Source organism: Cricetulus griseus (genome assembly GCF_003668045.3).
Source record: "Cricetulus griseus strain 17A/GY chromosome 1 unlocalized genomic scaffold, alternate assembly CriGri-PICRH-1.0 chr1_0, whole genome shotgun sequence".
Lineage (NCBI taxonomy): Eukaryota > Metazoa > Chordata > Mammalia > Rodentia > Cricetidae > Cricetulus > Cricetulus griseus.
Window position 1 is genome coordinate 203,974,626 of NW_023276806.1, and position 18,523 is coordinate 203,993,148.

The 18,523-nt window shown below is 40.6% G+C and overlaps 1 protein-coding gene across 17 annotated transcripts in view; it reads left to right on the forward strand.

Moving 5' to 3' along the window:
* The window catches only part of Cadps2 (calcium dependent secretion activator 2), a 514,674-nt gene that overhangs the window by 457,298 nt on the left and 38,853 nt on the right, over positions 1 to 18,523 (forward strand). For 13 of the 17 annotated variants that reach the window (XM_035451763.1, XM_027389983.2, XM_027389990.2 and 10 more), the window contains one exon: positions 6,615 to 6,689. In XM_035451763.1, the coding sequence (XP_035307654.1) occupies positions 6,615 to 6,689 (75 nt within the window). Of the gene's footprint in view, positions 1 to 574; positions 590 to 6,614; positions 6,690 to 18,523 lie in introns of all 17 variants that reach the window. The other 4 variants (XM_027389980.2, XM_027389989.2, XM_027389995.2 and 1 more) reach the window with 1 other exon arrangement.

The following is an 18,523-nucleotide window of genomic DNA, read 5'->3' on the forward strand; positions in this document are numbered from 1 at the left end:
GGGCCAAGTGAGAAAATAGTGGAATTGAAAATGCTACAAGTTGTCCTTTGACCTCTACACAGTGCCAAGAACCCACCCCACCTCTACCTCCACAAGCATGCAAAAAATCAATTAAAATGCAATTGAAATTTTAATAAAAAATACTAGTTCTCATTAATAAAAATTTCATCATTTCACTTTTAATTTTTTTGTTTGTTTTTTTTGGTTTGTTTTTGTTTTTGTTTTTTGAGACAGGGTTTCTCTGTGGCTTTGGAGGCTATCCTAGAACTAGCTCTTGTAGAGCAGGCTGGTCTCGAACTCACAAAGATCTGCCTGCCTCTGCCTCCCAAGTGCTGGGATTAAAGGTTGTTTGTTTATTTTAAACTAAAAAAAAAAGACATCATCATCTTATTTCATGATTTGTTTTTGTTGAATGTGATGATTGGGTGGAAATGGATCTGTATTTTGTAGATTTGTATGTTTACATTGACATTTTGTGTCCTTTTCTGTTGTCATTACTGTTTTCATCATTTCTTTGTTCTTCCCTATGTTCTTCTTCATCATTATTTCATTTTTCCTCCATCACGTGATCCAGTTTAGGAGTCAATGGGTAAGTCTCTCATTTTGGTTTGGATTTTTGTACGTTTGGGGGGGGGGTTGTTTGTTTTTAGAAAAGCCCATCTTCACTTTAGAATTATGTATTTTTTTGTTTTCATCTGTTACAAATTAAAATAATATTCTATTTTCTAGAGGATTTTTTTAGGCTTCTATGTATATATCTATAAAGTGATACTTTAAAGGATGTCAAACAATTTTTTTTCTTTTGGGCTACAGAATCTATAAACTACTCTTACATTTTTAAAAGATAAAATTATTTCAAGTCAAGTGAATTCACCCCCCCTTTAATCAAAAGTATAAGTAAATATAGACGGAAAGTGACAAGATTTTTAAGTATGTAAGTACCATTTATACATCCTGCAGAATATAGAGTTGGAGCTTTCGGTGGCAGTGAAGGCTATGTCAGGATAACTCCTAAATATTGGTATCATGAGGCTATGCCGTGCATAAGGTCACTTCATACTGAAAAATACAAATGTGGATTTTGGTGAGATACAGTTCCCCAATGGGATGTAAGTATCTGCCCTTCACTGGTAGTGAAGAAGCAGTCTGTGTCATGAGACCTACTGCCACACATAAATCAGGCCCTCTAATTTACATGCATATATGATGGACCAGGGTGCACTCTGTTGTTGTCATTATTCAATATTTTTTCCTTCAATGGCCATATTCATTCTTATAAATCACTCTGCTAAAACCTGAAAACCAAATAGCAGGGCCTTACTTAGCTAGCAATGTTACAAGGATTTGGCTAACTACAAAGGAAGCTAAAAAGACCTAATCTGTGCGCTTCATTCTTATTTAATGCAGGTATAGATATTAACTATCTGTACTTCATTTATGTTCTTGTATATAAGCTCATATTTTGCTATGTGCAATTTAGAGAGAAAATATATTTCTAATATCATCATAAAGTCATACAAATATATATGTAAGTAACTGATCTGCCAGTGTTACAGAATGTTCAGTAATTATCATTGTCTGATCATGTACAACATGATTTGTTATCTCTAATTATCCAAACGAGTAAGCAGCTGCCTTGAATGTCAATGGTCCCTAATCACCTCTTCATATAGTTCAATACCCAGATGTAAACTTTTGACTATCTGAGAATATTATCTTCAGTGGCCTCATAAGCACATTCTTGTCTCATTTAGATTATAGAGTCATCTTCCCACAAATTACTGGGTGAATATATTAGTTCTTATTTTAGTATGGACACAGTACTTGACGGCATACCAGGCACTTAGTAAATATGTGTTGAGTAAATGAACAGGCTGACTTATTGCCACCGCTTTAAAATTCTTCCCCTGTAAGAAACAATTCATTCTGGTATTTAAAAAGAGAAACAGCCACTGCACACACAAACAGTCACGTGGCCAAATGATTCTTTACATTAAGAAGTGAGTCGTCTTGAAGAGTGATCTGCTACTCTTCATTATGTCTGCACCTGTACCTTCTCACCAGAGACAATTAGTCCCCTGCAACTTTCACACAATTAATATAGTTCAAAATGTGCAGGTGTAAAACCTATTAGCAGCCCTGAAAAGTGGTAAACAAGTGCAAAAGAAAAGGGTCATATATGTTGCCTTTAATCTCCAATAAATACACTTACATAATTGTTCATAATGGTTCCTCTCTCCGTCAAGCTCTCTCTCTCTCTCTCTCTCTCTCTCTCTCTCTCTCTCTCTCTCTCTCTCTCCCCATGCCAGGTTTTGAAATTGTTGTTCCAGAAAGAATCAAATTTCCTGACAAAACTAGATTAGTGGACAATTCAGAACCATGTAAAACATATGCTAGATAGTTAAACCTAGCAGAAATACAGCTAACCGAGCTCTGTGACAATTTATTACTAATATCTTGTCACTGGTGAAATTTAAAAACTCCCTCCACTCCTGACCACACCAAACACCTGCCCGAGTTCCCAGATTGCAATTCTATTTTCTTATGTGCCTCGTGGTGATGCAAAGGTGCTCGCTCTCTGAGGCCCAGAATGGGGTTTAATGAAGTGATTAGTTAGTGAATGGTCTACTCATGTGACAGATGTTTATAATGAGTCAGCAGACTTAGGCCTGTCCCTCAGGATGGATGTTGAGATCATAAAACCACCACATTGCTTAGAATCCTTATTACCCATTACTATAGAAAAGGAGAGGACTACCTATGCTGTAGACATCCACCTGCCCTCAGAGGCACTTCAACCCTGGTCCCACTGACTGAGAATAAAGATGTGAAGTGTGAGCAAGGGGTCCTACTTCTACAGGGTTAGTTATCAATTAAAGGGGAAGGTTCCCATTCCCAGAAGAAGGAAACCAAACCTACTAAAATGCAACCCAAAAGAAGGGCCAGAGTCTAGGTTGCACTGGCTTTTCGTTAGTCTCCATTGCTCATATATTTGCATGTGACCAGTCCAGTGAGATGATGATACTCACCTGAGTGTAGCAATGCCAGGATTTTAAATGTGCTTGGGCTCTGAAGCAAGGATTTCTAAACAGTTGTCCAAGTGTAAATTGAGACTCGTTCTCAAAAGAAGAAAGATAAAACCTGTTTGCTTTTGAGGGCAGATGTGGCGGGGGGGGGGGGGGGGAGTCAGCTTGCAACTGAGATATACTCTGCCAACTCTGTGGTACTTAGGACTAGCAGTGTTTCTAAATAAATACTAACAATGATTTTAAGTAAATAAATGCACATGTTTAAAAAAGAATCTATAGATGTTTTAGAGCTGGGAAGATCACTTAATCATTGAAGTGCTTGCTATATGAGCATGTGGACCTGAACTCAATCCCCTGAAGACACCAGCAAATGCCTGGGCTACAGGATCACACTCTGGAAGCAGGGAGGCAGAAATACAGGGGGCCCTGAGACTGGTTGGTTAGCTTGTCTAGCCAAATGGGAGATTCCCAGACTGATGAGAGACCCTGTATCAACAAATGCCGGTAAACAGCTGATAAAGAATGGCCCAAGGTGGTCCTCCAACCCATATGTGCAAGTGTATACACACCTGTACACACATGTGCACACACATATTTCACACACACACACACACACACACACACACACACACACACACTTATAGACATTTTTGTAGTCTAGGACAAAAACTTTTTGAATTTTTATCAACAATGTTATTTGTTCATTGGAGTGGAAAACAATGTATCAGTTTTAGCTAAGGCAATAGAAATAGCTTTGCAGAAAAATTCTGTTTGTTGCTACTTTGTGATTTAGAGTATTCTTTCTATCTTTCCAAGCTACCAGGAATGTTGAGATACTTACTGGCTTTCTTTTAATTATATTTGTGTTCCCATATAATCACATACATGTGGTTTGCTGTCTTTGCAGGTTGGATGCATAAAATAGGGATGTTCACACTACATCCTGGCTGGTGTTCCCAGATGATGGGATCAATGTATAGCAGCATACTCCTATATTGTGTAAATCTAGTGAGCCCATACTTGTTGGCCTCTGGAATAATAATACATTAACGATAGATACATTTTGATTATTTTGTTTTTCACTTCAACTTCACTCATATATCTATTTCTATCTCTCCTTTCTTTTCCTCTCTTGTATGTCTAGATGATGGATGAAGGAAAGTATACCCACATGTACATTATCAGGATTTCTTGACTCCTGAGGTTCATGGACTTTCTGAGCCTTTCAATAAAAAGAATATAAATGGCTTCTGAAGTGGCTTATCACTGATTTTAAGGATGGCCACAAGTAATCCAATGCAAAAGTGTAATATATAGACCTCTACTATCTTACATGTAATAGCATTCCTGGGGTATTTTGTTTCTTAAGAGTTAAAATATGGGAGCTGGAGAGATGGCTCAGTGGTTAAAAGCAGTGACTGCACTTCTAGAGGATCTGAGTTCAATTATTTACTATTACTCCAATCTATTACTCCAGACCCAAGAAATTCAGACCCTCAACTGCTATTTAGACTCTCAAATTCAGTCCTGCTATGACTCCAAGCTTGCAAGTCATGCACAGACATACATGTAGGCAAAACACCCATACATATAAAAAGAATAAAAGGGATAAAGCATGTTGACAGTGTTTAAAGAGTTGAAATATGAAATAGATGGCACGTAGGGCACTGAGATCAAGACATAAAAGAACACCTTTGAGAGTCTGCCTGCCTCAGTAGCACCTCCCTGTTGTAGAGTGCTTTCCATTTTGGCGGGATGCATGGAGCTGCATGACTGTCTCCTGTATCTCTTTCCTGTTCCTGCCCAGAGTGAGACCATGACTGCTGATTTGTTCCTTTGTGCTGCACAGACACAGGTCTGGAGCAGGGACATGAAAGGAGAGAGGCAGAACTCATTTGCATAAGCTCTTTCACCACCCAGTTGCTTGTGCAGCCTCTGGCTGGAGCTGGGAGGCCCTTTAGCAAGGGTGTTGGGTCTCGCCCTACAAATCACTTGGCTGAGCACTGAAGCCTTTGCATCAGCCCTGCAGTGCTTTCGTGGCCCAGAGCATTAGCTGTCTAAGTAAATCTCGACTACCTACCAATCCAGCTTGTCTGGCTAAACTTCACTCTTTTGCTTCCACTCTGTTTTTCTTTATTGTCTCATTTCCTATGCCAACGTTGAGCATCCCAGCTCTCCTGCAGTGTCAATTCACCCTCTATGCCCAATGCCCGTTCTCTTTGTCCTCTGGAGGACAGAGCTTTGGGAGGCAGCAAGGCTTTAAGTGAACCAGACAAGTAGTACATACCCAGAAAGCTCATGTGCGTGTGGTTAACTTGAGACCAGTGTCAATACACACACACACACACACACACACACACACACACACACACACGGGGAGGTTGATATCTTAATATCTTGGAAGCCTCAACATTATGCTTCACTATTTACACAAACAGATGATGACCACTCTGTTAGAGCCCTTGAGGGTGTGAGGACCATTCCCTCGTATTCCAAAGCAAGCCAGAGTTGATGTTTTGTTCTGTGTGGAAACATGGAGACATGTTTTCGGAAGAAAGAAAAAATAGCTTTCAAATACATAGGACTTAGGGAAGCATTCAGCAGGCAGCTGTGAAGTTGGTCTAATGTTTACCCTGACATGAGTCCTTTTAGTCTGTGCATTATGCTCTGTGTTCCTAGAAGCCTTGAGTCATCAGGATAGGGTTAGTCTTTACAAGTCCCATTTTCTGTGAAGTGGCCATTGGGGACAATCTGCTGTCAGATAAATGCTTCCAAAGAAAGAATTGCTGTTTAAATTGATGTGCCTACATTTGCCACGGAAGTCCAAGCTTCTGCTAATTTAAAAAAGGAGCCCTCTAATAATCTCCCTAAAGAAAGCAAAAACAGGAGTCTTGCAGATTTTAAATCCATCTTTTTGTATTTATTTAAAGACATCTTGTTCATGAGGAAGCAGTAATAAAGCTATGGGGAGTAGTGTGGTTTCATTATACCTTTTATGGCCTATTAATTTGTTACCATCTATTCCCTTTTGTTGATGAAATTTTAATTTTGCCCTTGCTTGAGCATGTTGTAAGAATTGTATCCACTGCTGCTCCAGGCTGACAAAAAGTCCTTTTAGAGAGAACAATTGGGAGTGCGTTTTATCTCTAGAGCACATTTAAAATAACTTATGAATGAGAGTTGTCAGACATGAAATGCTGTATTAATTAAATCTTTTTTTGAGTCTCCTTGCTTCTCTGGCTAAACCAACCCTTTAGAAAAATACAGGGCCACCTTCATTACAGAGGAGAAGACAAAAAGTACCCTTCACATTCCTCTGCCTGAATAAGGATAAGAACTCAATTCAGTCCCCGTAATAACCCCATTAGCTGCTTAACTCAACAGTGCACATGGGAAAATTTTCCAACCGCAATGTAGAAGTGTTGACTGGATGGGATCGTTGTCACAGCTTTGTTCTTTTAATGTTCAAAATGACCATTTTAAGTAAATTTGATATGCCATAACTAGTAGCTTTAAAGCAGTCATGACTTACAGCAAAGAATTCAAGTCTGTATCCACTAATGCATTTTGTCTTTTCAAACCTAGCAACAGTACCATTCAAAAATAGATGATTTGATTGACAACACTGTGAAAGAAATTATTGCACTGCTAGTTTCAAAGGTAATGTATCATTTTTTTCACCTTTGTAAGTAAAATTAAGAAATAATCTTTGAAAGTATTTAGACATATCTCTTATGTTTCTAAATGTCTAACTGTGAAATTGTAGTTTAAAAAATAAATGTGGATTGGGTGTAACTTAGTGGCAGAATGTCTGCCTGGCATGTACAAGGCCCAGGATTCAATCACCAGCAATACAAAATAAGTAAATACATGCAAGTGTACACAGAGAGAGAGAGAGAGAGAGAGAGAGGGAGGACGAAGTTGTTACGAAAAACTTCAAGAAAATGAACACTATGTCACAAATGTGGAGATTGGTTTGTTTGATTGATTATGTGAAGAATTTGCAAGTGTTTTCCTTTGGGAAAACAATGCTTCTTTTCAGGAATCCCTTATTATATCACATTCGTGCTCTCTGTTTTATTTCCAGACCAGATCTGACTGCCCTTTGAATTTAGCTTGGTTATTGTAGTGACATCCCTCGGGCTTGAGATCTAGCCTTAAACACAGACAAAGTTGTCAGGGTCATCTCAGAACTTCACAAATTTCTGCTCTGTGCTTGATAAATGCAATGACATTTTATTGTATACATGAAAATCAAGAGTAAATGACTTTGACATTTAGCAATTATGTGACTTAAATGCCACTAACACATAGCAGATGACCACAGGTAGCATTTGTAAGGACCAGGCATGTTCAGAGATTTGTGGCCACAAGCATAGGTGTCATTTGAAATCAAAAGCTTACTAAGGAAGAGATGCTGTCAGCACCAAGAACTCAAAGAGTTTGAGAAGTTATTGGCTAAAGGGTTCAAGGTCCCAGCCACATGAGCTGGATAAGGACTCAGAGCAATTATACTTGTGGTTATTGAGACATCTAATTCAGAACACCTAGAAGAGACAAACTTATAATGGTCTCATTAGGAAGAGGACATGATGGGAAAATTAAGTATTCCATGTTGACAGCACACAGTGTATAAATGTACCAAAATTTTATATACCCTGTAAAGATGCACAGTTACAACATGACTTCTAAATGGTGGAGAAAGAAAATGGGTATTTTCTAAGTAGAATTTTGACATGAGCAGTTGCATCTAGCCTTTCAATGCTTTATGTCAAAGAGCAGCTTCATAAAACAACTGAAAGAATGCATCCACTGCAAAGAAAAAAGCAACACCAGCTTTCTAGGCAAGGGATATTTTGTTTAGATAACAATATAAAATACTAATTTTCGCTGGATGTGGTGGCGTATGCTTTTAATCCCAGCACTTGGGAGACAAAGGCAGAGGCAGGAGGATATCTTTGAGTTCGAGGGCAGCCTGATAGCTCCAGGACAGCCACAACTGTTATACAGAGAAACTGCCTCAAAAAAAAAAAATCAATCTTCATTAACAATTTAAGGAGTACAGATACCAGCTTTTCCAATCAATGAGCTTAGATGATTTTAAGTTAACACTGTTGAAAAACACGAAGTGAGCCACTCGAGTTTCATGTATTCAGGATCTAAATTGTCAGTCTGTCTGGAAGGCACTTCAGAAATACTGAGTGCATTAATATCCTTTTGCCATTCTGCATATTTCACAGTACTCAGAGATACACAAATTATATCTATTCTGACCTTTGTTGTGTCAGACATCCATGTTAATCTATGATTTGGGGAATCGCAATGATGAAGTATGTTTTAAAATACAGTAGCAAGTGGATAAAAGAGGAGACCTTAGAACTGTGAAATGTGATCTGGATTCTCATTACCTGGGAAATATGCTATCAAGAACAGCACCCCAATGTTAACGGAGCTTATGCTGAGTGGTGAGATTATAGTTGATGTCTTTTGCTTTTTCCTTTGTATGTATGTTTCAAATTCTCTGGTCAAAGGATTTGAGGTAGGAAACAACTCAATTTTTTGAGGTAGGTTCTAATATACTACCAACTTCTACCCATTGCCTTTCTTGTTGCTTTGGTCATATCCATGAGGAAAAGCACTCAAGGGAAAAAGAGTCTCTCTGAGCTGACAGTTGAGAGACTACAGTTTATCATGTTCAGGAACATGCCAGGTCACAGTATCTGCTCTTAGGAAGCAGAGCAAGAATCCCTTGAATTTCCTTCACTCTTCCATACTGTTCCTTTTCACTACTCTGATTGGATACTAGCTTCAGATGACTTGGGCTTCTTGTTTGTTTTATATTTATTTCTGTCCTTTATTAATGATTACAACTCTCTGTTGAATTTTTTTCAATTCAGCCTTTATAGATTTCTATCACAGAGATTCTTTTTATTATTTCTGTCTCCTTATTAAACCTATTATTTATGTGTTTTCCTGATTCACCTAGCTCCTATGTTCTCATTATAGTACTTTGTTAATATACTTTATTATTTTAGAATTTTACACATGTATACACTGTATTTTGATCATATTCACCTCAAACTCCTCCCCATAACTCCTCCCAGGCCCATCCTGGATCCACTCCTCATTCACACAACTTTGTGTCCTTTTTGTTTTTTAATTTAATAACCCACCAAGTCCAATTTGTGCTGCCCATATACTTGTGAGTATGAGGCCATCCAGTGGAGCACAGTAGACCTGCCAGGAGCCACACCTTTAAAGAAAACTGACTCTCACTCCCCTAGATGCCATCAGTTGTCAATAGGTCTTCACCAAGTGCTATGGGCTCATGTGCGGCTCCCACTCCAAGCTTGAATGCCGACTGAATTGATCTTGGGTAGCTCTTGTGCAGACAACCACAGCTTCTGTGAGTTCATGCATTTAATAATCTCATCATATCCAGGAGATTTTTTGTCTGCTGTAGTCCTCTCCAATCTCTGGCTCTAGCCATCTTTATCCTCCTCTTCTAAGATGGTCCCATCTGTGGCTGAGTACTCGATAGTTATTTATTCAATACACTTTGACTTGTAATGGATTTCTGCATTAATTACAGGTCACTGTGCAAAAATACAACACAACTTGTCTATTGTTGGCCTAGAAGCTCCACCAACCCATGGGCATAAGAGTATGTTTAGAGGGCAGGCTGAGACTGTGTCCATTTAACAAAACAATAGTAGTAGATTCACCCCCTGGAGCCTATGAACTCTAAAACCATGGATTCTTGGCTGGATTCACATGTATTCCTCTAGTGAAACAGGCCTTAAATCCACTTGGAAAGAAGTTGGTTACTCCCATAACATTTCTGCCACTATTGAACCCCTGGCCATCCCTTGCTACACTGGTTGTTGTTGGAGTTCACAGGGTTCACAGCTGTGTAAGACTGCTGATGGCCTTTTCCCCTCACGTTAGTCTGAATAGCACCTTCCAGTGAGAAAGCCAGTCACCATCAGGGAGGAAGCTTCCTGATCAGTACCACCTTGATTCCTTCATGTCCTCTAACCAAAGTAGATGGTGTCTGCAGCAATGAGGTCTCAGGGAGCTTCTCTAAGGTGACTGCTTTGGATTCTGTGTCAGACACTTAGTGTACTTCCATGTCTTTAGGGTTGATAGACGTTTATTTTATTTCTTTGGTTGTGTTGTCCTTCTCTGAATTCACAGTCCATATGTTGGTGCCCATCCATTTGAACAGTCAATTGCGTCTTCCATTATTTACAAATCATCTTTAGAAACACCTTTCATCAGTCACCATGGGAACAGATTTTGTTTGAGCCAACTGACATGGTCTCCAAGTGGGCCAGCTGCCAGGGGCTAAGGAGTAGATAAATGGTGGGTTTATTCATTAAGAAAAGAAAATATTTTTATTCAACAGTTCTTAGATGTCAACATGCCTCTGCCTCCCCTGCGCTGGGATCAACGGTGTACATCATCACTACCAGGCTAATGCATACAATCTTAGGACAGAATCCTGTATACTTTAAGTACTATTTAAATATTAATTCACGTTACTATTGTGGCTCTTGGTTTTGCCTACAAGCCCATATTTCCAGTGGCCTCCTGTCTACCTCCACAAGCCAGCTTCTGTGAGAATGTTCCCATCACCTACAACCTAAATGCTGTTCATCTGCATTTCCTGAGTCCATTGATATGAATTGCCTCCCCAGCCCCCCCCCCCCGTTGTAAAAGCATCTTCATCCTTGCCTTCTTAAAGCCCTTTGAAGCTCGTCATATGAGAGGATACCAAAGCCTACTGTGTCCATCTTCTGAACATGTCGTTTTCTGCCCTGCTCTATTCTCACGGCTACCCTCTTTTCAATGTTTGTTTAAATCCATGCCTTGAATATTGCCGCCATGTTTCCCTTCCACTAATTAACTAGGTCTCCACAATGCAGCTCGAGTGCCTTTCAGAACACAAGGCAGGCCATGTCTTCAAGGTGCTCCCTGTTGCTTGTGCCTTATTGCTTGCCAGAATTTTCTGAGTTGTACCTTGCACTTGATGTTTGTTCCTGTCCCATGAGAAGTGGTTGTTGATAGATTTGGAGAACACTGACACGATGTTTGAGAGTACATTGTTCTTACCTTAGCCTGTGCTGGCATCCTGGACCACAAATTCCTATTACCTCAGAGTTAGATCATACAGAAGATTAAGAATTCCAGTCCTTAGAAGAATTGGGAAGAGGTTCACACATACACCAGGTGTCACCTCCAGGTCTTTTTCAGCTAATCACTTTTGTCCCTCCCACACTCTTACTCCCACACTCTTCCCAGGATTTAGTGTTTCCAGCATTGCAGTGATTTCCCTGTTGTCTGTTTAGCCTCTGCACCTTTTCACAACCCAGATCCCAGCTCAGAAGGTCTTTCTCCCTTTCCTTTCATAATTCCACTGAAATAGTCTTGATTGCATTCCTAGAAGCCATCTAACCCTCCTGGCAAACTTAATGTATTACCCACACCTTCCTCTATCACGTACCGTGTCTTCACGCGTGCATCTCCCTGTCTCTTGCAATGAAGAATCTCATTCGCTTTCTCCATTATACTTTATGCCATGTAGATTGCTTCTCATGCAACCGTGTTTGTTGGGTGAGTAGTATTAAAACAAGGTAAAAGTAAATCTGGAAAATACTAAACAAACCTGCTTCAGTGTCAGTGCTCTGGGTCAGTTCTGTCTGTTACCTGGAACGTTAAATAAATCACCTTTCTTGAGATTGCATATTGTTTTAAAAGATTTCAGGGGAAAGAGACAAGAAAAAAAAAAAAAACATTGAAATTCATGATCCTGAGGCGTCACAGATTTTCAACTTACAGCTGTGTCCCAGGCAGTGTGCTCAATGCCAGGGTTACAATGCTAGCAAAACAGTCAAGGTCTTGCTCTTTGGGGAGTTTTCTGACCCCTTGGGAGAAACAAGCTAACAAACATTACATCCAACAAATGCATGGCGTGTCACAAATCATATGACACAGTGACTCCTATAGTTAGAGGACAACACAAGTTTTTCTCAAGCAGCCGCTGAATTCTAAACAATGAAAGAGTCAACCAGAAAAAGAGGGACAGAGCTGTTAGGTAGAAGACGCTGCAGGCACCAGGGCCTGGTGTAAAATGAAGCTGAAAGAGGTGAGGAGAAGCTGATAGAATGTGCTAAGGAGTTTTGAGCCTTGATCCCAGGAGCAGTAGGAAGTCCCTGAAAAGATGGGAGAGGTGCAAGGTGGGGTGAAGAATTAACCAGCTCTGTATTAGAAGAATCATCGGATGGCCTACAGCAAACAGACTTTGCAGGAGGCTTTTACTTTGGCCTCTAGGAAACTAATCCCAAGCATTTAAGATGCACCATGAACAAGGTTTAGTACCATGCAGAGGCTGCAAACATTAAGGGCTACTCACAGACAAGAATCAAGTGTCATTCGTTGATTCAGGTGCCCTGCAAAGAGAAACAGACTGGGAGAGAGAGATCATGATGACATTTTAGGTCACAGTATGATTAAGTTTGAGATATCCAAGGGAGATGCCAGTAGAGATCCTTGGATATGGAGGGGGGGCGAGGAAGTATGTGGGCTGAAATTACCAATGTGATAATTTGAAATGATGCACCCTCAGTAGCTGTTACTCCCAGGCCTCAAGTGCTGTTTTGGAGCCCCCAGAGGACAAATGGAAAGCAGAGGGACGACACAGAGGTGCTCCCAGCAGAACAGAACTAGGAGCATTTTTACCAAGGGGGTAAAATGATAGAATGCTAACTCTAAATCTAATATAAATCTAATACTAAATATTATTGCCACCTTGTGTTAAAAAAAAAAAACTACTTAAGTTGCCCAAAATTTGGGATAGTAAGAGAAACAAAATGTAACTACTCACTAAAGTTAAGTTGCTCTGACTGAGAGAAAGGTCAAGAGCCCCACCTGTGTGGCCCCATCTCCCAGGGTGAACCACCCGAATTACAGTTCCCCATTCACAAATGAGAAAATAGACAGTCGGGGTGTCAAGGTACATACTAATAGAACCCTCCTGGCCCCTCCCTCAGCCTGTAACCTTTCTCTAGCACCCTACAGAACTCAAGAAGATCACAGAGGAAAAGGGTGGCAGCTCCACCCTCTAGTCCTGTCTTCCTTGTGTACAGGTTGTACCAGCCAGCCCAAGGATAGGCTCATTTGATGTTAGTTCTGAAAGGTTCAGGCATTATGCTGGCCTGCCCCTGTTACCTGGTCAGCCCAAGGTTCCATGGGAACTAAGTCTGCACACAGATACAGAGGACCCCTTTAAAAGATAGGCCCCTGCCCATTTACGCTCTCTGTTCCCTCTCTCTGTTTCCCCGCTCTGTTTCCTCTCAGCTTCCTCTCTACTCTCTCTCTCTCACCTATGCGCTCTCTCTATGGTGACCGGCCATGGCGGTCAGCCATTTACCCCTGTTCCTCTTCTTAGTCTCCCTACTCTGCCGGACCTTATAATAAACTTATAGTCTTATGTCTCATGTCTCAGCATTTCTCTTTTCTTCTTTTTAAACAAAACAATAACAAGTTCCACATAGATATGGATGCCACAAGAATGGTTTGGACAGGTATCTGGAGGTAGCAAGGAGGCCATCTGTAAGTCAGGGAGATGAAGATGGAATTCATTATATGGAATATTGAGGATACCAAAGGAAAACTAGGGGGCTTTGGTCAGGACAAAGAATTAAGAGACCCAAGAATAAGAAAATGAACAACTGTGAGGATGGTTCTCCATCCCTGAGGCACTGTTTTATTAAAAGAGCATCACAAGAATACTCAACTTCCTTGATCTTCAGATAGTGTTGAAAAGGAAAACAGGAGAAGGAGAATATACGCTTTCAGTGAGTATATAGATACAGACATGTAGATTGATAAAGTAAGGTGTGGGCACACATATTCCTACTAAGAACATAGAATGTTTTATCCTGGGTTCCTCTGAAGAATAAGGTGGACGAGAGTAAATGTCCCCTGACTGCCTTGATGATATGATAATAGCTTGCCAACTCAGACTGGTAAAATGATTTTGATTAATTTTACTTCTTTGGATCAAGGCCATAAATGCAGAAGGTACCTGATTAAATCCAAGTATGTGCTTAGAAGGTATGGTAAAGGCTGTTAAGGGCTATTGGCAAGGAGGTGAGAAGTAGGCAGGGCCCTGCACTGGGGAGAACAAAGGAGGAAAGAAGGGATTTGGTAACATCTGGGCTAAGTGTGTTGTTTTGCAGACTATATTAGAGATTCTTTGTAGGACAAGAAACTTTACAAATAAATACATACTGTCAAGCACTACCCGTCCTCCTTCACACCAATGTCTACAAAGATGGGTTCAGGGTCACAACAAAGCATCAAGGAACTGGTTCACAGTTGGAGAAAGAGGAGAGAAAGAGTTGTCATATTAGTGACATTCTGTTGAGGGGAGAAAACTTCCTTTCAGGCTCTGATCATCTGGTTGTGTGTGAAATTTTAATACTGGTTAAGAACAAAACATCGTTTTGTTTCTCTTGCTCTTTTATCCACAATAGCATGCATCTTTTGTGTGTGTGTGATCAGTCTTCCTATGAATGGCTGTCCTTTCCATGGAAAAATTTTTAAAATTGCAATGGAAATGATGCAACTGCCCCTTGTTTACTTCATGGCTGAAAGGGCGGTAGCTGAGTGAAAAACCCAGCCACCTGTGGTCCCCAGCACGTCTCAGAATGTATGGTTTTTGCACCCTGCTATGAATATACAAATCACGCCGCCTGTTGCAATAATTCTTATATCCTCTTAAAATTCAGCAGGGTATTTAGAGCGTCATGCCTTGTGGCACTCCTCATGTTTTGTCCCACCAGTCATTTGAGAGTGCTTTCATCTCGCATTTCCTTGAGAGTATGTATGTAGCATGAGGCAAAGGCAGTAATTACCCAGACAGACTCCAAGTGTTAAATGTTACTCAAACAAACCCAGTGCATGACATCCATAATAAAGAACAGGGAAACAAAGAAATTGCAGTGTTTCATTCCAACCCAACACCCTCAGGAGAGCAGAAATCACAAGGCAAAGCCATAAGTATTTATAATCTCCCAGAGTTGTATGAAGAAAGTTCACAGGAAACAGTTAAAGATGCAGCAAGGAAGCGCAGCATTTAGCTGCATCTCTTTGGATTCTTGCTGTTTTGTGCAATTAAAAGCCAAATGGAAAATACGCCATCACTAATCTTGATTTTAATAGTCTGACTAGGAAGGTAGCTTTTCCATCATGAGGGCCTCAACAACACTCCTACAAAGAAAACCTTCCTGTAGGAACTGGGGCTCACTTGGTTGATCCCGGGGGTGCAATCTCTGTAAGCCCTTAGAGTCCCTCCAGTGTTTGTGTCTCCCTGGGGACCATTTGGGACAGGGAGGAACCCAAACAGAGGCTTCCTGCTATTGTTGAAATAGAAGCAAAGAATACAGAGTATGGCATGGCTGTGCCCCACACATAGGATTTACTCTATGCTATAGCCCAGCGGTGCTATATATCCAGAGAAGACAAGACAGGCTATCGGCTGCCTCAGTAGAAAAGTTTCTTCCCGCAATTCCTATCCAAGAGGCTTCCTAATTTCTAATAATCAGTTCCATTTCTTCCTTCCTGCAGTCCAAACCTCCATGGGGTTACCAACCTTAAAAAAAAAAAAAAAAAAAAAAAAAAAACTGTTAATCCTTCAAAATCATTCTTTCAAGTTTGGTGTACTGTGTGTCCAGCTGCATAAGCCACTTGGGCTCATGCTGTGCCCATTTGTATTCATAACTTTTTCTTCCATAACTTTGTACATTCCTGAGAAGAGAGGCCTAGATCGCTCTCATGCTTGTCTTTTCTATCTTAGTTGTTTAATGATAATTGTAACAAAAATAACATTCATTGAGCACTTCTTAGCTGCTCGGGCACATGTTTTACCGGATCATCTCAGTTTTCTCTGTTCTGTGACATGATGGTGAAGAACCTGGGCCTTAGGATTGACACCTAGCTTCAAAGCCTTTCTACCGGGGTTCAAGTGGTCTGACAGCCTCAACCCCACCCACCTCTAGACACCTCCGTAGATTGCACTGACTCAGACCTACTTGTCCGTGAGCCAAACTCATTATTACTCCTTATCATTGAACTGTCCTACTCGTGACTTGACACATTTGGATATTCAGAAAAGTCATGACTAATTTAACTAATCACACCAGACATGCCCTTCTTTCATTTATTTCTTTAGTATTTGCTATTTTCAATCCTTTCGTATTAATGATCTGCACAGTTCTTGGTGCCATCCTAGTCAAGTGAACTGTGTAACTTCATCGTCCCCATGAGACAAGAGAAGCCAAGGGACCCAATATCCAGACAGCAGCAGAACTACAGCTTGGCTCCTCATCTTCTACATCTGCCTGTAGGATTTTTGTCTCTAACTTGCCCTTGCACTGTTCATCTGTGTGAGCAGAGTGACTAAACACACACTGTGCCTTTGATGCCTCAGGTTGGCAGGTAACCATGGTAGTTGTCTCATGTCACAGTAAATAAGATCACCTGGAACACACTTGTTCTCAAGATTTGAGCTATAAGAGATGAGGCATTTTCCACAGAGGGCCATTAAGTCTGGAATTCCCTTCCCCTGGTCTGACAAAGCCCTGGAGAATTGATCTTCTGGGTCTTGGCAAACCACATTAAGTAGACCTAGGCAGTCAGTCGTGCTTGGTAAGAAAGCTTAATGGGCAGGAAGAAAGCATTAAGGAGGCTCTGAATCCTGAGCAATTTGTAATTTTGTGGTTTTCACTGTTTAGAACGCTGAAGATAGCTACCCAACTGAATGGAATTCTCCTCAAGACATACAGCTTTGGTCTGCCGTGTGTTTGACTGTGTTTCTGTGTTCTTACATCATGTCACAAATGATGTGGTGAAGAAGCCTGTAGGGAAGTTTTTGTTTCTTTTGCATAAACTATTTTGCAGTAATTGATCAGCCATAGAGAGGAGATTATCTCCTGTGCACTCACAGTGAGTTCTGTGGCCACCAGAGACTAATAAGCCATGTCCCTGGAACTATTATCACTTTGTTGAAGAAGCTGCTATGTGAACAAAAACCAGCCTTCGTTAATTTCCCTTTTCGTATTTAAAAAACCTTGTCAGTATTTCCCCTTTGGGATTATGTAATTTGTTGATAGTACATATTATTTTAGATATGCTGGAGAAAGAAGCAGGGTAATATGTCCTTATTACTTTATTTTTCCACTGATCTTCATGTCAGATACATGTTTCCACTCAATAAGATTTTCTAATTTTATGTCACTTAATATTTTTTTATATTATACAAATATAAAATTGGCCAGTGAGATGGCTCATCAAGTTAGGTTGCTTGCAGCTAAGCCTGATGACCTGAATTGGGTTTCTGAATGGGACCCATGTGGTAAATGGAGAGAATTAGTTGTCCTCTGACCTCCATGTACATACTGTGACCACCCACACACACACACCAATAAATAATGTATTTTTTTACACATGAATAAAAATATTATATACGTATTATATATAGTTTTAGATCTGGGTGTGGTGACATACGCCCTTAATCCCAGCAGTTGAGAGGTAGAGACAGCTGGATCTCTATGAGCTTCAGGCCAGCCAGATCTACATAATGAGTTCCAGGCCAGTGAGGGCTACATATTGAGACCCAACGAGGGCAGCAGGCAGGCTAGATGGGGATGTAGCTTGGACTGATGGAATGCTTGCTTACCTAGCATGCACACAATCTGGATTTTGACCCTCGGCATCAAATAAAATGGGCATGATGGTGCATGCCTGTAATCCCTCACTCAAAAGGTGGACCACAAGTTCAGAGTCATTCTTGCCGACATGCAGAGTCCAAGGCCAGAAGGGGACACATAACACCCAGTCGCAAAAACAGAGAAGGAGGGAAGGAGGGATTTGGAGGAGGAGGAAGGGGAGGAAGAAGAGGAGAGGGAAAAGAAAAAGTTCTCTACATGTGAAACATTTCTGAAGTCATTTGAATTTCACTCCTTCACCTTCCCTCCTCCGACATTGCCATGAGTAGAACGGATGATGTCCACATGGCACTGATCTGTGGGAAGCAGGGATGATCCCTGAGTGTCACAATTAGAACTGTCTGGTAAATGCTTGTGAAAGAGGGTCAGATTCCTCCCACTGTTGAAAAAGCCGGGAACGTCATGTCACACCCTTCTTCTATTGCCTGGTCTTTATATGTAGAAAAAGTTGACCTCTAGGCAAGTCATACATGATAGATATTTAAGTTTAGTTGTCATTGTTTATAAGTGTCCGTATTAAAGTTGAAAATGATTCTTAGTTATTGATGGCTTAAATCAGGGGTGTTTAGCCTTTTGGCTTCTCTGGGCCACACTGAATGAAGGACTCTCTTGAGCCGCTTACAGGGGTGTCTGACTCACAGTCCATAGGTAGCAAAAGTGTGTGTGTGTGTGTGTGTGTGTGTGTGTGTGTGTGTGTGTGTG